At 33.2% G+C, this 21,287-nt stretch overlaps 1 protein-coding gene across 1 annotated transcript in view; it reads right to left on the bottom strand.

Moving 5' to 3' along the window:
• Positions 1-8,656: 8,656 nt before the first annotated feature.
• LOC149898732 (cell adhesion molecule Dscam2-like) overlaps positions 8,657-21,287 on the bottom strand; it is a 107,445-nt gene continuing 94,814 nt past the window's right edge. Inside the window, exons 19-36 of the mRNA XM_090114849.1 lie at positions 21,116-21,255; positions 20,303-20,455; positions 19,960-20,050; positions 19,540-19,622; positions 18,885-19,013; positions 18,415-18,567; positions 17,703-17,832; positions 17,045-17,223; positions 16,370-16,549; positions 15,652-15,843; positions 14,593-14,757; positions 13,811-13,971; positions 12,003-12,162; positions 11,472-11,589; positions 10,831-10,961; positions 9,963-10,085; positions 9,082-9,162; positions 8,657-8,771 (exon numbers count right to left, since the gene is read on the bottom strand). Coding sequence (XP_089970975.1) covers positions 8,743-8,771; positions 9,082-9,162; positions 9,963-10,085; positions 10,831-10,961; positions 11,472-11,589; positions 12,003-12,162; positions 13,811-13,971; positions 14,593-14,757; positions 15,652-15,843; positions 16,370-16,549; positions 17,045-17,223; positions 17,703-17,832; positions 18,415-18,567; positions 18,885-19,013; positions 19,540-19,622; positions 19,960-20,050; positions 20,303-20,455; positions 21,116-21,255 — 2,398 coding nt within the window. The 3' untranslated portion in view covers positions 8,657-8,742. The remainder of the gene's footprint in view (positions 8,772-9,081; positions 9,163-9,962; positions 10,086-10,830; positions 10,962-11,471; positions 11,590-12,002; positions 12,163-13,810; positions 13,972-14,592; positions 14,758-15,651; positions 15,844-16,369; positions 16,550-17,044; positions 17,224-17,702; positions 17,833-18,414; positions 18,568-18,884; positions 19,014-19,539; positions 19,623-19,959; positions 20,051-20,302; positions 20,456-21,115; positions 21,256-21,287) is intronic.

Genomic DNA, 21,287 nt, shown 5'->3' with positions numbered 1-21,287 from the left:
TGATTATTCTAATGCTTCGTATAGAAATTTCGAAATAGCCAGCGAGCCATACAAATCTAAAAGTTTTATGTTATCTGTGAATTCATGTGCTATCATATTCTTTTGACAATGTATGAAAAGCGCTTTTGCTCGACTTTCATATTATGTTTTTGTATGAATAGTTCATTTAAATTAAAACCTGTATGCTGAATGAAATATGTATAACAGTGTGTTTTACAGGCGCGAATATGTATACGAGAATACAATTTTAATGGTATGTTGCGTTGGTAGTAAATTAAAATCGATTTTTATAAATGAAATCAATTATTTTTTTACTGGCAAATGATTGACAGATATGTCTGAATAATTTGGACGAAAGCAGGGTCAGGTCAGGTCATAATTAATTACTTTCTTAGATAATCCTAACTTACTAAGTAACTAATATTATAAATAGAAAAGTAACTCTGTCCGTCTGGCTGTCTTTTTTTCACGCCTCCACTACTGAACTGTGTTTTTATTTATTTATTATTTATTTATAAAATCTTCATCTTGATCAATCTTCATGTTATAATAATCATGAAACGTTTTTTCAAAGGTTTTACTCACATTATAATGTTATAACAACCTTACATGATTCGACTGATATTATTCAGGCATTTGATATTATTCTATAATAATCTTCAATGACTAAGCCAAAAAGCCTGGGTTGGTGTTATTAATGAAATAAAACCACAATATGCTTAACTCACTAAATTTAATATCTAGGTAGTTACTTAATATTTTAAATAGTATAGAATAATAGGTACTAAACATTTTTTAAAAGAAAATTTCATGATTTTCAATATCTACTATAATAGGTAGGTACCACAATATTAGGTAGGTAGCTAACTCCAAATTCTGTTCATCCGTTTGCATTAGAAAATCATTCCTACACAAGCTTAACATACACGTTTATGACTAGAATATAATCCTTATCAAAAATACCTTTATTGGCTAAACATACACGTAAGAATATAATCCTTATCAAAAATTGATAACATTTTTACCTCTAAAATATTTATTTCACACCTAAATCCTTACCTTTATATATTGTTAAATTGTTGTGTTACCACATAAAATGCCTAAATAACTTTACTATTTAAATAATCGTTAATCTTCTAGAAGTAAGTTATTTGCAACTATAAACCTACAAAACTATCCAATCTAAACCAAATACAGAAAAAACAAATGATCCCGACATCCATTTCATTATAACACTAATAACATCACGCGTTCCCTTTGGGAAATAACTCGTATTTTCACGCGAAAAAATACGAAATCCCCTGATTGCGTTCGTCGTTAGCGAAGGAACTTGCTTGCTTGCGAAACGCGAAAATATTGAGCATTTGCACCTGAATATATGAATCAAATGTCGTATTGCTGGATTTTTATACACTCTATCTATAAAAGATTGTCGCTTTGGTGACGATAAAAGCAGAATGTCTTTTAAGGTTTATTGATAAAAATCATTTCTGCTCATCTTCATTTTGAAAATAAAGTTACATATTTCTGATTCAAGTTACATAGCTATTTCGTATTCCTTCAACTACAAAATATCTAAAGTATAGCTGTAAAGTTTGTTTGTTTGTGCTTATCTCAGGAAGTAAAAGACCGATTTTAGAATTCTTTCACTGTTGGATTATATGTACGTGATCAATGAGTGCTATCGGACAAAATATAATAATATTATATACCTACCTCGGACGTTGCAATTTAGCTGTGAAAGCGTAATATCACAGATTACTAAATCGTATAAAAAGCAACATAAATCAGACTATCGTCCGTATGTATATCATACTAAATAAATAAATAAATATTCAGGACAATTTTACACACGGCACGATCTAATCCCATACTAAGCTTTCGCTTGTGTTATGGAAACCAGATGGCTGATAAACATACATAAATATATAATTTTTAAATAAATACTTATATAGATAATTAACGCCCAGACACAGAGCAAACATCTATTGTTCATCACACAAATATTTGCCCGGGTGGGAATCGAACCCACGACCTCTGGCTTGGAAGGCAGGGCCACTACCAACCAAGCCGACCGGTCAGTCATACTAATATTATTAGATCAAAAGTTTGTAATTATTAAGGATGAATGGATGTATGAGCAGGAATACTATAGTTATAAGCTGATAATCATCAGAATAATAAATACGTAATGAGCTATAGAAATAGGTAAGTACATGATTTTGCGATATTGTAGGCGGGTGAAACCGCGTGCACATCTAGTACTATTATGACAGCTAGTTTATAATATTATAATGGATAGTCGAGATAGGATTTAAAATTATTGACCATCTATAGGTCGTTTATATCTGTTTTACTAATAGATTTTCTTTACGAGGTCATAAAAACAGGGTTTTATTTTTCTCTCTCGCTGTGTAGCGCCTGAAGGAATTCAATAGCAATTTATTTTAAAACTCAAGGATTTATAAGGCGCGGGACATATACAAGCGGCGCGGCGCGCCGCGGGCGTGCCGGGAGCGCGCCGCGGGCGCGCTGCCGGCGTGCATCGGGTGCGCTATTGGCATTTTGTATGAAATAATTTTGGAAAGGCGCAACCTTGGCGCAACCTTGGCACAACCGTGGCGTGCCGTCTCGACGCCTGTCCAAAATTCTTTCATACAAAATGTATAAGAAGGACGTGGTGCAAAACAGATTCAAGAGGTGCGCTTATGGCACGCCCGCGCCCGCGCCGCTTGTGTTTGACCCGCGCCTAAGGTCTTTTAATTCACTTTTGAATCATAGAATTTTACAGGAATTGCAAACCGATTCATAGGGCAGGAAAAGTAAAATCATTGGGAAGAAACAATAAGTATAATGAACAATAATTAGGTATTTATTTATTTATGAATTTCATCTGTCTGCAATCATTATAATCAAGATACAATTTTGTCACTGACGTTATTAAAAAAGTGACATCATCATATCATCATGAATTTTAATCTGAACTTTTACATCCCATCCTACTCCTACTAATATTAAAAAGCGAAAGTTTCTGAGGAGAGGATGTATGTGACAAATGGTAATAATTTTCACATAAGTACATCCTCTTGGCTCTTTGCACTTTTAGTTCTTTCACGCAAATACTACTGAACCGATTACAATGAAATTAAGCACGAGGGTAACTTGGATTAACACGTATGATAGGTTTTATCCCGGAAATCCCACGGGAATGGGAACTATATTTTTCTTTGAAAACGCGAGCGATGCCGCGGTCGGAAAGCTTGTTTTTAAAATATAATTCTAAATTTTATACCACATACACATCAATTTCATTAAAAATAGCTTGTTTGTATCGAAAATAAATTCATTTCCTTAAATGAACAATTCATCGGAATTTGGAAACAGGATGAGGCGGCGATGTGTAAAATTGGATGTTCCAGATTGTTGAAATCGATGGCCCAATTTTAACTTTTACGATGTTTTGTGCCGTTTTTTGTTTGTAAATGAAAAGGTTTTCAAGAAACTTACTATTGGGCGTAATGGAGTTTCGTTATAAGTTTAAATAGTGCACAATATTGGGTTTTGTTTTTGTTCAATATTTTGTTTTCAATAGTCTGGATTTTGTAACAAAAGGGTTTAATTTAAATGTATTTAAGTTATAATATTTATAACATTACATTTTATATTTCATGGAATTGGTATAATATTGTCTGTATTCCATTGAGTTACTATTTACTACGTACTAGAACAGCTATTACACTTACACTATTTGTAACACGAATTAGAGTCGATCATCTCAAACCAATTTTTTTGTAGTTAAGTAAGGACATTGTTATGTTTTAATTGATAATTTTATTCATATTTTTTTAATAAGATAAACAATATTTATTTGTTACATTGATTGGTTTTAATTTATAAGTAATACTAGCGACCCGCCCCGGCTTCGCACGGGTGCAATGCTGATACTAAATACACTACAGAAAAATTTTGAACGTTGTATAGGTATAAAAATATAGCGGCCCGCTCCGGCCTCCGGCATCGCACGGGTATAAAATACATAGCCGGGCGGCCGCAAACGCTACGTCCTGCAATTTTTAAATCTGTAATATCTTCGAAAATATTCACTTAAATCATACGGTGTAAAGGGCCATATAGATCTATATTAAATGAACAATGTATCCATGGTATTTAATTGGTTAAGGATTAATGCTGTATTGGTTAAAATCGCTTCGAAAATTAGCCATTATTTGTCGTAAAAAGTAAATGACAAAAAAAAGTTATTGTGGGTTATCCATAAGAGATAGACATATACCATCGCGGACTTTTCTGTAGACCTTTTCAATGTGTATAATACTTAGTACATTATTTTGATAAAACTCGTAGGGTTCAGCCTGCGTTTGCAATGTAAGCGGAATAAATGTAATTTTTTACGACATCACATTAGAAACCTCAAAAATAACAGTACTTCTCCACTACTTAATGGATCTTATCACTACATAGTATAAAACAAAGTCGCTTTCCCTGTCCCTATGTCCCTATGTCCCTATGTCCCTTTGTACGCTTAAATCTTTGAAACTACGCAACGGATTTTGATGCGGTTTTTTTTAATAGATAGAGTGATTCAAGAGGAAGGTTTATATGTATAATAAGATCCATTAAGTAGTGGAGAAGTACTGTTATTTTTGAGGTTTCTAATGTGATGTCGTAAAAAATTACATTTATTCCGCTTACATTGCAAACGCAGGCTGAACCCTACGAGTTTTATCAAAATAATGTACTAAGTATTATACACATTGAAAAGGTCTACAGAAAAGTCCGCGATGGTATATGTCTATCTCTTATGGATAACCCACAATAACTTTTTTTTGTCATTTACTTTTTACGACAAATAATGGCTAATTTTCGAAGCGATTTTAACCAATACAGCATTAATCCTTAACCAATTAAATACCATGGATACATTGTTCATTTAATATAGATCTATATGGCCCTTTACACCGTATGATTTAAGTGAATATTTTCGAAGATATTACAGATTTAAAAATTGCAGGACGTAGCGTTTGCGGCCGCCCGGCTATGTATTTTATACCCGTGCGATGCCGGAGGCCGGAGCGGGCCGCTATATTTTTATACCTATACAACGTTCACAATTTTTCTGTAGTGTAATTAGTATCAGCATTGCACCCGTGCGAAGCCGGGGCGGGTCGCTAGTTATACATATAAACCTTCCTCTTGAATCACTCTATCTATTAAAAAAAACCGCATCAAAATCCGTTGCGTAGTTTCAAAGATTTAAGCGTACAAAGGGACATAGGGACATAGGGACATAGGGACAGGGAAAGCGACTTTGTTTTATACTATGTAGTGAAGATAAACAATATTTATTTGTTACATTGATTGGTTTTAATTTATAAGTAATACTAGCGACCCGCCCCGGCTTCGCACGGGTGCAATGCTGATACTAAATACACTACAGAAAAATTTTGAACGTTGTATAGGTATAAAAATATAGCGGCCCGCTCCGGCCTCCGGCATCGCACGGGTATAAAATACATAGCCGGGCGGCCGCAAACGCTACGTCCTGCAATTTTTAAATCTGTAATATCTTCGAAAATATTCACTTAAATCATACGGTGTAAAGGGCCATATAGATCTATATTAAATGAACAATGTATCCATGGTATTTAATTGGTTAAGGATTAATGCTGTATTGGTTAAAATCGCTTCGAAAATTAGCCATTATTTGTCGTAAAAAGTAAATGACAAAAAAAAGTTATTGTGGGTTATCCATAAGAGATAGACATATACCATCGCGGACTTTTCTGTAGACCTTTTCAATGTGTATAATACTTAGTACATTATTTTGATAAAACTCGTAGGGTTCAGCCTGCGTTTGCAATGTAAGCGGAATAAATGTAATTTTTTACGACATCACATTAGAAACCTCAAAAATAACAGTACTTCTCCACTACTTAATGGATCTTATTATACATATAAACCTTCCTCTTGAATCACTCTATCTATTAAAAAAAACCGCATCAAAATCCGTTGCGTAGTTTCAAAGATTTAAGCGTACAAAGGGACATAGGGACATAGGGACATAGGGACAGGGAAAGCGACTTTGTTTTATACTATGTAGTGATGAAGAGGCAGAATATCTACAAAGTGTATTATTTACTAGCCGCCCCGCGCCGCTGCGCTTGTCGCACACATTTTGTTTGTGGTATCCTCTCTATACGTAATAATAATACCTCAATGCTGTATTCTTTATAGTACATTTCTTCTTATTTCTAATAGTTTCATCAAATTAATTCACCTTCTCCTGGCTTAGCCCGGTTTAGCCGGGGATAAAAAAGTCTTAAAAAGAGATAATATACAGTTATCGAAAAACCTACAGATGTTTCCTCTCCCTAATATTATTACATCTATCTTATAGTCGGATTAACAAGTCCAGCCTCGCTACCATGCCCTAAAGCAGTATTATTTCCAGCGTGGAAGAGAGACAGAGCTATACAATTCGTCTAGCGCTATCACTTTCCCACACGAGAAACAGATAGCATCTGTTACAATGTCTTATAGCTATACTAGCTTACCGCCCGCGGCTTCGCCCGGTTTGTCTAAATCAAAATAAAGTATGTATATAATAAAGTATAATAAAGTATGAATAGTGATTCAAGAGGAAGGTTACAAGAGGAGGACTATTTATTAAAAAAAACCGCATCAAAATCCGTTGCGTAGTTTTAAAGCATACAAAGGGACATAGGGAAAGAGAAAGCGACTTTGTTTTATACTATGTAGTGAAGACATAACAGATGCTACCTGAATCCATTTCACATGGGATTAACTACGAACCCAATTTTACGCTCGACTAGTGAAAAGCAAAATCGTAGTTTAAAATAGTTTTATGGGAAAACTTTTTGATTATTAAGTTTTATCGAGTTTTCTACTATCATTCGAGTAGGTACATACCTACATAAGTTTGGTGATAAATTTATTTGGTGTTACTGATTGAATGAGTTGTGACGAGTGACGAGAATATAGTGGCTATTCATAAGTGTGTGTACGTGAAATAGGTGATAGGTATTATGCTTTTCTAATGTCTAGATATTATGTATGTATAGGTTATTATAGTATTCATATTAAAACTGTACTAGATGAAAAGTATTTGTTTTTAAATACAGCAGTTTTTGGTGTTATAGGGATTGTCGATAATTTAACTGATATTATCTTAGATATTAATATTTAAATGTTTACTTGGCGACTCTATTAGACTTTACCATTACAACACTTACTTACTCTAACACAGCTTGTGTTAGTGTAAAAAATTAGATTATAATATTATTTAGTTTCCATTGATTAATTTAAATTTTATAAAATGAAGATAGACTTATGTTTATTGTAAAAAAATAAATAAAGAGGATGTGATGGCTTACTGATTTAATTGAATAAATTATTTAATAGGATTTTATTCTATCCTACTAATATGATAAATGCGAAAGTTTGTGAGGATGTGTGTGTGTGTTTGTTACTCTTTCACGCAAATACTACTGAACCGATTACAATGAAATTAAGTACACATATAGAGGGTAACTTGGATTAACATATAGGATAGGTTTTATCCAGGAAATCTCACGGGAATGGGTTTTCCTTTGAAAATGAAACAACACAATAAATTCTAACGTTTATATTTCGAAATTTCATTTCTATTAAATTAAAAATTACAATTGAATTACAAAACAATGTAAACAAACAATCAGTCTTTTGGAAGATAAATACATATTATTCTACTACATTTGATATGGAAGCGATACACTGAGAAATTAATTTTATAAATAAAAATATAGATACACAATTTTTTCAAACAAAAAATGCATTATCAATTATTGTTATAATATGTATTATATAAAAAAGTACGAGCAAAAAAATTCAGTCAACAGCTAGCACGAAAAAGGTATTTGATATCGCTTCCATGTCAAAAATATAATAAGTTAAAATTGTAACTACATTAAAATACATAGTTTAAAATCTTTGATAAAAACCTTATATTATACAATTATTTGGCATTAAGTATTTTAACATACGTAAGAGGAAGAATTCGCTAAACTTAATTTTACAATATCATTTAATTCGTACATAAAAATAAAAAAATGTAGATGTTCTACTACATTGTTCAAAAACATATTAAAAAATTAATAATGACTAGAAATGACTGGAATGATAAATTATAAAATGCAATAAAACTTATATAACTGCGTTAAAAACAACCGACTTCAAACTTGCACTTGCAACATTTACAAATACAGACAAAAATGCTCATAAAATAAAAACTACTGGGCCTATCCGAATAAAATTTTTATGGGACCAATTCGACACCATCCCGCGTCGAACAAAAAAAGAATCAAGTAAATCGGTTCAGAAACCACGGAGTAATCGGTGTACATACATAAAAAAAAAAAAAAACATACCGGCCGAATTGATAACCTCCTCCTTTTTTTTGAAGTCGGTTAAAAATTACACTATTATTTTTAGAAAGTAGTTATACAAACAAAAATATAGGTACATTATTATTAGAGTTAAACATAATTATGAGAAAATATACACCATATTATATAGCTTGCAAAGAACTATTTTGTCAAAGAATGTATTTTAACAATAAAATATGTATTTGACTATTTACAATAAAAACACAACCCATGAAATAAAAAGTCTTAATTATATTATTTATAAATTATTCAAATTTTTTGAGTCCTTGCTTCCTTTCAGCTACCTGTGATGAGGTATTCTGCAGGCTTCTGTGAAGAAAATAAATATTATAAAAACTTATTACTTAACTACCAAAAAATGCATTTTTAAAGCTCACTATTCACCAAAAAATTGTAAAAATATTGTTAAATTTTATTGGCTGTATGCTATATTCAAAACATTATATTTTCAATATCAATAAAAATAACTTGAAATAATGAAATAGTATGGCAATTAAATATAAAACAATTCTGCTTTTCTAAGCACGGTTTTTTTTAACATTAAACATCATGTACCTAATATTAGATTTATTGATTGACAACAATAAAAAGATAATTAAATATATTAAAATAAACTTACTTCTCGGTGCACTTTTCAAAGTAGTCGTCCTCGAGACACAATCGCTGTCTTCAGATTCAGACCGCATCTGAAAACTGGTTTCTAGAACAAGAAAAAAACAACATATTAATTATTTTATTATTAAAAAAATATTACACACAACTACTTTACTACTTACAATTTTTTTGCAACAATAATAATTAATAGTTGATTCAAACTACTTGTGAAGAAAAAGAACATAATATTACACTAACTCTTAGGAAATTATACTTCTCTAGGTAAAAAAATGTTTGCGTGTAGGTATTAGTGTACACACGTAAGAAGTGAAACTTCTTTATAACCTTATTTTTCAAAAAATAATTTACTATAATATGCAACTTTACAGAAATACGTCGAATCACGCGTTGTAGGGATAAGAAAAAGATGGCGCGTAACGGAAAAATGTCACGCGTAACGAAAAAATGTTACACTAAATTTTTTTCCAACCCCGATAAACAAGTTTCACTTCAAAAATTAAAAATGCTAAATTTTATAAAAAATTGCGATATCAAGAGCAAGTTGCTTGTCCCAGGTAGTGTTTTATAAGTGTTAATAAAATTTAATGCAAAAAACAAAAATTATTAAAATCACTTTAGCCAGTAGAGTAATTAGCAAATTAATAAATACTAGCTTTCCACCCGCGGCTTCGCCCGCATTTTCAAAGAAAAACCCGCATAGTTCCCGTTCCCGTGGGATTTCCAGGATAAAACCTATCCTATGTGATAATCCAAGTTACCCTCTGTATGTGTGCTAATTTTCATTCGGTCCAGTAGTTTATGCGTGAAAACCATACATACATACATAATTACAAACCTTTCCTCTTTATAATATTAGTATAGAAGTATAGATAAAATAAACCATACCACTATCATATCTCGCCTTACTGTTCCCGGGAAGGTGTCTCCCGGGAATCTCTTGGTTGTCCACGTGTCCGAACGTTCGGAAACCGATCGCGAATTGTGCGTATGGACTTATTTCGTATAGCTCTGCAATATAAAGTATTTTTTTATAATAGAGTATCTAATAATTTGTACGGAAAAATGTAAAACTGTAGATATGTATGTGCATTGTACATATTGTTATAAATAAATAGAAAGGTGTAAAATTACACAATACACATGTTTATTACCAGCAGTGAAATGCTCAAGAATGTTGTTGTTGTTCACGAGTGCGTGCTTTGTGAATGCATACACAGACTTTTAGACTTGACGAGACGTGTACTCACTCGACATTGTGTAAAAACATATTTATTGTTAAGATTTATAGACGTCCATATTCGCCTTTGTTACAGAGAATTCAATCTAAAGGTCAATATGTAATAACTAATAACTTCTACTATTTACCATGTTTATTATAAATAGTGAGATGTACATTGTACAGGGTTGCTGCACACTATAGTGTCGTTGAATGCATATATTACAGATGTGTTTATAATATACTAGCTTTCCGCCCGCGGCTTCGCCCGTGTTTTCAAAGAAAAACCCGTTCCAGTAGGATTTCCGGGATAAAACCTATCCTATGTCCTTTCTCGAGTATAAAAATATCTCTATACCAAATATCATGCAAATTGGTTCAGTAGTTAAGGCGTGATTGAGTAACAGACAGACAGACAGAGTTACTATCGCATTTATAATATTAGTATGGATACAACAAGGTGTAAATGTATAAAGTTTTACGTTAGGTGTATAAGATGTATAAGTGTACATATTTATAGGTGTATAATATATTTACCATGTTTATTATCAGCAGTTAAATGTACAGGAGTGCTGTACACTCTAGTGTCGTTGGGCGGAGTGTTAGCAGCGGGCTCTGATTTACACTCGGTGGTCAGAGAATTGCGGTAGGAGGTAAGTCTGTCGTGGCTGAAAATTAGAAATAGAAATAGAAACACATTTATTCCCAAAAAAATGATACAGACAATATACTTACATTAAATTACAGAGATACATTAAATGTCTATAATTTAATGTACAGATTGTTTAAGAATTCTTTTCATTAATAAATATTGCATATTATTGTACTTTTTTAATTAGCAGATATGAAGTGAAGGTATTTAGATTGAAATTAAAAGAGAGCTTTTTAGTGACAGTGTATAAAATTTCGTGTAAATTTGAACATTTGAAATAAATCTTGGTTAAGAGAAGTTTTTTAGTGATGATATAATATGGAAACAACAATTTTTTCATTTTGAATTAAAAGATATAGCAGAAAACTAAACATGCATTTATGTATTTGATCCTAAAAATTATATAAGAGGATAAATGGTACTTTATTGGGAAGTACTTGATATTAAAATTTAACTATGTATGAATTTACATTTTCCGAAAAAAGTGTAGATTTTTATACAAAGAAAAATATTATTTCATACTCACTTGTGCCTCTTAATAAATATATACAAACAAGTAAACAGACAGATGGTGAGAAGAATCGAACTGCAGATAATCACTAGCATATTCAGATCCATGAATTCAGAAGGAGGTCCAATTGATTCTGAAAAAAGCATTATTTGATATAGAGTTAAAACGAGATGTTAACTTGATCTGTTCTAAAACAAAATAAGAAATAAAATAATATTAAAGGATTTACAACGGTCAAAATCATGGGATAAATAATAATATTGTCTCGACGGTGACAATAAGAGGTCATTGGTTATAATAAATCGATATAATTATGTACATATAAAAAAGCCAAAAACATAAGAACCCGTACACTTTTCCTAAACTAGAAAATACACAACAATAAAATCACGTTTTAATCAGTTAAAAATGTTTTTCAATTGTAAATACTCATATACAATCCTATGAAAGAACATACAAAAAATCTTTCCTTTTTTCTTCTAAAAAAATCTTTTTCTTTCAAAAAAATCTGTTTTCACAATTTTTAAATAAATAGCAAAATCTCACCTCCCAATTCAGTAGTAGTAGCATACATATACATAGCCGTGGATACTCCCGCGGAGTTCTCCGCAAGGACTCGAACCTGGTACCAGCGCGCTGGTTGCAGGTCGGAGAGAATTATGTTCTGGCTCACTAGAGGGTAAGTATTCCAGGAATCTAAATGTGGCTGAAAATAAAGAAAAAATCAGTAAGTTAGCAGAGTAAGTTTAAAATATCAACCATCAAAAAAAAAATATTGTTTCAGGACATTTTTCACACGGCACGAAATGATCATACTAAACTTTTCACTTGTGTTATGGAAAGCAAATGACTGATAAACATTCATCTATACTAATATTATAAAGCTGAAGAGTTTGTTTTTTTGAACGCGCTAATCTCGGGAACTACTGGTCCGATTTGAAAAATTATTTCGGTGTTAGATAGCCCATTCATCGAGGAAGGCTATAGGCGATATATCATCACGCTAAGACCAAAAGGAGCGGAGTACTGTGGGTAAAATCGAAGGGCACAGCTAGTGTTATATATAACTAGCTTTCCGCCCGCGGCTTCGCCCGCGTTTTCAAAGAAAAACCCGCATAGTTCCCGTCCTCGTGGGATTTCCGGGATAAGACCTATCCTATGTGTTAATCCAAGTTACCCTCTATCAGAGGCGGCTCGCCCTAAGGAGCGCTGGTGCAGTGAACTCCCATAAATAATTATAATAAAATCATACTCCTTAATTTAATTATTAACATTAATTATTACTATTTAAAATCAATCGTAATCTTTAAAACTACTGTTAATACCAATGAATATATCCATCATTCCATCATCCCATACACCTGTATAATACCTACTGTATTATGTAACGCGCGAAGCGGTGCGCTCACGATTGCGCTCCAATGAAAAAAGATTTAGTACATTTCCTAATACGAAATCCAATAGGAGTGAAAGAGAGGGTTTTGCCAGAGCCCTGCGCGTGAAACAAAAGATTTTCTATGGAAAAGTAGCAAAATTCGGTGCGCCGCACCCGCAAACGTTGCCGGTTCGTTTTTACCGCCCGGCAGGATAGCGATTGCGACGTTGCCAGTTGCTACGTCTATAATATAAACAAACACTCGACTCTCGAGTCAACTTCAATGCACGCGCGCGATTCATGCAATTTTCTAATTAAAATTATAAAATATGTGTTGAAATAGCCTGTACTTATCAGTATTACTTGTGAGTGTTAAAATGAACAATAATTATAATGTGGCGTTCATTAAAAAGTGTGATAAAACGTTACAAATTCGTCTTGAATGTAAAGCTAAGGGACCGCCACGGCCTGAACTTGATCTTACGCAAAAATGTACGACAAAAACGAAAACATATACGCGTGTGTTTAAATCAGAACAATATGTAAAAAAAACCGTGGTTGTGTGGTTGTGATGAAAGCAACAACAGATATTTACGAATGTCTTGTCGCTTTAAGTTATAGATATTTTTGCACACCAAAAAGAAAGACGTATGTAGGTATTTCCTTTATAAGTAATTTTTTTGATAAATGTACTGCTTTACACCATGTATTTTCAGTGTTTTATTTCAAGTGAACACCCATAAAATTTTGTCACGAGCCGCCTCTGCCCTCTATATGTGTGCTAAATTTCATTGTAATCGGTTCAGTAGTATTTGCGTAAATGAGTAACAAACACATCCTCACAAACTTTCGCATTTATAATATTAGTAGGATTTTAATGCTGCTGGTAGTGGTGCTGCTGGCCTTTTAACAACAAACACTTTTATTTTTTTTTACTTTTTCGATACCATAGTTAATTTAACACATTATATATCCTTACCAATCTATTCTCAGCCCGTTTCCACACTTTACTCCCATACTCCCGATAGTCAACTTCCCATCTCGTGATCTCACACCCATTGTCATCCCACCCACTAAGTTGGATGTATATATGTGTCGAATTACTCCAGAACCATTCGGTTGTAGTTGGTGATATCGGTACTGTAAGATTATTATAACATGTTATTCTAGCAATTTTACAATAAATGTTTTCTACAAAAAAATAAAAAAAATGTATACGTGTACTAGAGTACACACGTAAGAAGTGAAACTTCTTTATGACCTTAAAAATGTCACGAGTATGGCGTAACGCAAAAATGTCACGCGTACGGCGTAATGCAAAAATGTCACGCGTACGGCGTAACGCAAAAAGGTTACAACGCTAAATTTTTGTCCAACCTCGATAAAGAAGTTTCACTTCGAAAAGTTCTGGGAAATAGGATCAAATAACAATCGATTACTATCAAAAAAATGTGTGCGTGTACTAGAGTATACAGGTAAGAAGTGAAACTTCTTTATGACCATATTTTTTAAAAAATAATTTACTATATGCAACTTTACAGAAATATGTCAATCACGCGTGTAAGGAATAAAAACAAGATTGCGCGTAACGGAAAAATGTCACGCGTAACGAAAAAATGTTACACTAAATTTTTTTCCAACCCCGATAAAGAAGTTTCACTTCAACAATTTTTCATTCATTCAGTTATTCCTACTACTACTGTTACTATATATGACTACATTTTTATGCTATTTTCTCTGGAATAGATAAATTAATCCCACCTCCCCCCAAAGTCCTGGCCTCCACATACGCAGGCTGCGAGGTGCCGACCGCGTTGGTGGCCGTCACCCGCAGCGCGTACTTGGTGCCGCAGCGCAGACCGCGCAACATCCCACTGTCTGACACTTGCCAAGTGCTGCCTGCTTCTTTCCATGTTACATTGTAACCTGCAAGACATAGGTTAAATTATAATATCTGCTCTTATTAGTCACTCCTCTCTTTACTTAATATGGTTACTTAATATGGTAAGTAAATTCGCATATGTTGCGAATGCAAGATACCAAAACAAATTACATTTCCCAACGTGTAGAATTAACAAAGCTAAAAACAGTGTAATATTTATGGCTATTAAAATATATAATAAAATACCGGACAATTTCAAGGAACTACCAGTAAATTTTTTCAAAAATAAACTGACGAACTGGTTGATGGTGAAACAATTTTATGACATTGAAGAATTTATGACTTTTAAGTAGTGTAAACTGAATTGTGTGTGATAAGTGTGTGATATAATCGTGTTAATCGTAGTGCGTTCGCGTAATTGTGAAAATTGAATTGTGTGTACATTTAAATAATTAGACTAATCAACTTTCTTTTTCAATATTTGCACACCCAATCAATGGGTAGAATGTATTAGCCACATAATATTGTAATTAAAAACATCTATAATTTGTAACTACATTCTTGCAAATAAATATAATTTGAATTTGAATTTGGTGCTGACAGAATAACAGCGTTACAGCCTCAACTGTAACGCTCGTTATAAAAATATTTGTAGAACAATTCAACTTATTAGGATGAGAAAAAAAATTTTAGAATAGAAAAAAATCAGTCATATTATATCAAACTGCTCACCCTGCTTCACCTGGGTAGACATTTTTTGAGATTTTTTCAATTTTTTTACAATTATTATCCTAATCCCAGCGGATACCAATCAAGCATAATGTAAATCGTTAAAATGAGTTCAGTCATTTTCAAATTATAAGTAATGAAACAAGAATTTCTTTTACATAAAATACATAGACAATATAGATTTTTTTTAACTGAAAATGCTTTCTTACTTATTTTCTGCGGTTTCCCATTAACTTTCTTCGGGTTGTCCCACTGCAAGTACAAAGCGTTCTTATGTGACGTCACACGCACTATGGGCGGGTCTGGTGTTGGCAACACTGTCACTTCGTAAGACACGGAATCAGAGCCGTATAGGTTTTTGGCAAGGCAAGTGTAATTTCCGCTGAGGGATTGATCTATATCTGAAAGAAAAGTATGAAGGAGTTATATGTGATGTTTTCTTAGAAACCAATATACATATAATTTTATTTTGTTGTGTATGAGGTGTGTGTGTGTGCTTGTGTGTAATTTGACTTGTCGCTGTTTGATTTGTACTGGTAAAGTTGTCGAATATCTATCTTTGTTTGTAAGTATAGATATTTAGAAGTGGACGTGGAAGTTCACAGTGAATAAATGTGTGTGAGTTTGAAAGTGTGGAAGTGTGAGTGTGGAATGGAATGCTTATGAGTGTGTGTAGTTGTAGTGTAAAAACTATTAATCAGGAAATTATTATCGTGGTTCCTGGTGAAGTGCGGGTGATGAGTGATTTGCATGAGTTCAAATGTGTGTAGGTGTGGGAAGTGTGAGTTGGAATATGTGTGAATTTGATTACGTGTGAGTATGCGTTTGTGAGAATGTAGATGTGTGTAGTATGTACAAGTGTGTGTGTAAGGCTACTCACTGTTTATAAGCGTGTTTGTGTGTGTGTGTGTGTATATAGCTACTCACTATTAATGAGCAGGCTATCATCGTGGTTCCTGGTGAACCTGGGATGGTGCGTGATGATGTTGTGGTTGTGGTACCACACGGTGCGCGCGGCGGGCGAGCCCACACACGCGCACGCGAGCAGTAGAGACGACCCCACTCCCACTGATATGGAACCACCGAGTGATGATACTCCGGCTACCACTGGAAACCGTAGTTTAAAAGTGATGATTTATTAACTAGCTTTTTGCGCACGGTCAAAGGGTATTATAATTAGTAATTACCCATTATGAAAATTATATTTTATACCAGAGTTAAAAGTACCTTGTATCACTTTCTAGCGTTCAGACACAAAAATAAAACCATACAATCGTTCCTTTCCAACGTAAAAGAAGAATAAACAAACAAACATAATTCCGCATTGTTACAATATAATAGTAATATCGTAGTAAGAAAGGGTTGGTTTCATAGAGTTAAAACACATAAATCAAACCATAAAATCGTTTTTTTTTCAAGCTGAAAGAAAAATACACAAACAAACAAAACAAACACACTTCCTCATTTTTTATCATAGTAAGAAATTAATTTTATAGAGTTAAAATAACTTGAATACTTCAAAAAATATATGACTGGTTAAATGAAATATTCAAAATGATATTTAAATGTACGAAAATTCTTTAAAATCCAAATAAACCTTACCTTTAGAACTAAGTTCAGCATGCACTCTATCACTAGGCGCCCCCTCCCCCGCGATAGTCAGTGCTCGTACGAACACTTCATATTGTGAGTTTTGCACTAAGTTGTTTATGGTGAAACTGTGTTGTCGTAGTAAATTCCACTCTTGGGCTTCTACTCTGTGGGTTTGTGGGGCTGATGTACTGAAATTTTGTTTAAAGTGAGATTTAGTATATTAGTATATACTTTAGTGTTAGTTATACGTGCATTTCATATTATAGTTATATTACTATTATTCTTTACTACACATCAAAACATTTCTTAGTGACAAATAGAGACAGTCATAAGGATGCATTCTATACCACAATATAATAATTTTTATTCCTTTAGTGAGCATGATATAAATCTGTATCAATGTAGAAAATAATATGCTAGAAACTAAATATGCAAATAACCGATCTATCACAACTGTTGCATTAATTTTGAAAATTAAAGCAATTTTAATTTTTCTAAACACGTTGTCTCAAAACTACTCGATGGGGTAAAAGAAAACATCACGATAGAACCAGATATCTTAGAATCTCAAAACTTATTTAGCGTGTTGAACATTTTCTGAATACACAGTCACTAAATATACCAATAGCAATAATTTTACACTAACACAGATCTAAAATCAACTCACCTAGATACGGGTTTGACATACACATTATAATGCGTAATTTCTCCATTAGGATGATCAGGTCGCTTCCAGCTGACAATGATCGATGTTGGTGATGATACCACCACTTTGATTGCTGATGGTGGACCTGGTACTGGAATAGAAGTTATTTTTGGTTTATATGTAGTTGAAAAATTATTGAATTTAGTAGATACTCTAGCGGTCCGCCCCGGCTTCGCTCGTGGTACATATTTTGCAATAAAAGGTAACCTTTGTTCTTTCTCAGGGTCTAAAGATTATCTGTGCCAAATTTCATCAAAATCGGTCCAGTAGTTTATGCGTGAAAACCATACATACATATAAACATACATACATACAAACCTTTCCTCTTTATAATATTAGTATATATGGACAGAGATTTGAGAATGGAGGCTTAATTTCAAAATATTCATAGACAATTTGTTTTTGGCTTATATTAGGTCCATTCGTTTTTTGTTTGAAGATGCGCTATGATAAAATTTTTCGCCAATATCAATCGAGCAGCAGCAAGGACATTTTTATTTGTAAGGCTTTTTTTGTACAATAACAACTCACATATTTGCGTAGAGGTTCCGTCAATTGGTGTCTATAGAAAACTGATTTATCAGAAGGATATTATAATGTTTTTTTATTATTTAAATATTAATTTTATTTTCTTTAAGAACATCTAGCAAAACTATTTCAAAATTCTACTTACCATCTTGCAAAGTGGTACAAAGTACAGCATACGAGAAAGGCCCCATACCAAAGTTTGAGAACCCAGCAACTTTTACTGTATAATTTGTGTATTTCAACAAATTTTGTAAGTACATCTCTGTGTGTGGTGACGTCACGTTAAGCCAGGGACCATCTGAAATAACGATCGAATTAAGGTTTTTTAATTCATTTAAAAAATAAAAACAATAGGTGACAACGCTTTCGATACTTTTTTGAGTGCAGAGGTTTTGTTTTTATTTGTTTATAATTTCGGCGAAAAAACAACATGAAAGCTTAATTTACAAAATTAAAAAATACATACTAAAAAAATACATCAGTACACTCACACTCACTCACTCACTTACATGCAAACTCACACACACACACACAAGCCCCTACATTTTGACAGCCACTTATTAAAATATTTCTTAATTCATAAAATTTATATATAAACATTCAACAATAACTAACCATCAGTACTATAATGTACTGTATATCCGAGTAGTGATGCGCCATGGCTAGTGATGGGCTGCCACGCGATGCGTATCGATGTCGATGAAACGCCTCGACATTCGACACTAGAGGGAGGGGTTTCTGGTGCTGGAAATAGGTGATGAAAAATTTATTTAATTCCATTTCCTGGATCATCTTATCATCTTATATTAATAAAAACGTGTGTCACTCGGGGACTGCCGCGGTAAAGCTATTGCATGCTATGCCTTCAAGCCACACCTCCGCGCCCGTCCCCGTGGGGAGTGTGAGGTTTTTTCGTTACGGAATTTCTGGATTCGGTCCCCGCGCTCAAGGCCCGCGATAGAAGCTATGCAATAGCTTAAAAAAATTCACATATTTCATATTTTTAAAACATTCAGAACACATTTTTATGAAATTCAATGGAATGGAGTCGGATAGTAGGATTAGTTTGGTAAGAAAGAAGACCATAGAGAGGCAGGATCCACTTCTACATCTAGTAAGATGGATCCATATTGAAAAGCTAATAAGTATAATTTTATATTGTTTGTTACTAGTGCAAATATAGAGTGCATTTATTCATTCATTGTATATGTTTACTAAGTATATCAGTCAGTACCTCAATGAAAAATGTGTTAAATTAGATAGAACTCACCTCCTTCTCTAGTAGTTTGGTATTGGGGCAATGAAAATGGTCCGTTGCCGGCTGAATTGAATGCACTTATGGATACAGCATATCTGAAATTTTAATAATGTAAATGTAAATATAAGAACCTTTATAATATTCAAAGAGACTACATTATTTCTTTGTTTTGGTTAAAGTTTAAAATGGAACTAAGTAGTTGAATTTAATATATTTTACACTAGCTGCGCCCCGCAGTTTCACCCGCATTGCATCAGCTCCTGTTGGTTTTAGCGTGATGATAAGCCTATATATAGCCTTCCTCGATAAATGGGCTATCTAACACCGAAATAATCGAATAAATAATCGAAATTCAAATCGGACCAGTAGGTAGTTCCTGAGGTTAGCGCGTTCAAACAAACTGTTCAGCTTTATAATATTAGTATAGATTACCTAGTATTTTTTAGAAGACCACTCAATAAAGTTTCTTGCTTCCCATTCCGAGAGGCTACCTTCACCATTTTTGTGTGTGTGTCGTTTGGCCCTGAAAAGTAATATTTTTAGGTATAAGTCTTCTAAAATATATAATATTAGTCATTATAACTACGTTAGCTAAAGTAATAATAAATTTTAAATATAATTTAAAATTTTATTATTTTTAATACTTAATAAAAGTAATAAAATTTTAAAACGATTTTCAAAAAATTTCAGCTGAAATTTTTTTCCTATTTTTTGTACGTTAATTTGTTTCTGTTATTTTATCATAATATTAAGATAGTCGCAGTGAAATTTTTACCTGAATCCCCAGCGATCCTCGGAACCGCTTTAACATGGTATCCCTGTAGAGCTCCATTATGTGTATCTCTATTAGGAGGTAGCCAGGATACTAATAATTCACCCGGATTGTCTGTTTGTTGCACTTGTATACTTAGAGGACTTGATGATGGAGCTAGAATGGTTATAAATAAAAAATAATTAAAATATAAGAACACAAGGAATACTTAAAAGCCTCGAAGCCTTTACCTTCGTGAATAGGTAAGTCGAAATGTATGGACATCTAGTAAAATACTTTTAAACGAAAGTTGTAAAAGTTTCAAAAAAGTTTCAAAAAATCTTTATTGAAAAAGTTTCAAAATAATACAGTTAAAAAAAGAATAAAGGTATCTTATACAGGCAGATATTAGGGTGCTTATCCACTAATAATGTGCGAAGCTGTATAGCGAGGAATGTGTTTGTAAATAACCAATAGTATCGCTTCAAACGCTAAACGCTACAAACTTCAAACTTAATGAAGCGATACTATTGGTTATTTACACATTCCTTGCTACACATCCTCGTACATTATTGGTAGAAAAGCACCCTAATATCTGTCCTTTTTTGAAGTGAAAACTTCTTTAGCGGCGTTGGGTATAAAATCTTAAACTCGCGTCAGGACACGTGGCCTGATCGAAAAAGCGTAAGACGGATGGTTTTTTTTTTGCCCTTATATTCCATGCGTAAGACGGATACCATTCCAAAATATCAAACATGCTGAACGTTAATAATCAAGTTTTCACTTCTGCCGGCACTCCCCCAGTGCAACCCGTCTTTTTTTTCTGTTTCTACTCACCCTCTTGTAAAGTAGTAAAATGTACAGGTATAGTATAAGGGCTGAGATCCACCATGTTACCGGAAGCGACTCGCACGCGATACTCGCTTGCGGGTTGTAAGTCCCGGAGTTCTACGCTTTGACGAATGTCTGTGTCTTGTCTGTAATTATTTAATTAATAATTTAAACTTAA

The sequence above is a fragment of the Colias eurytheme genome, chromosome 22 (assembly GCF_061535395.1).
Source record: "Colias eurytheme isolate Ceu_HAF_F1 chromosome 22, ilColEury1 Martin Lab GWU primary, whole genome shotgun sequence".
Taxonomy (NCBI): domain Eukaryota; kingdom Metazoa; phylum Arthropoda; class Insecta; order Lepidoptera; family Pieridae; genus Colias; species Colias eurytheme.
This window is presented reverse-complemented; position numbering and strand designations above follow the sequence as displayed.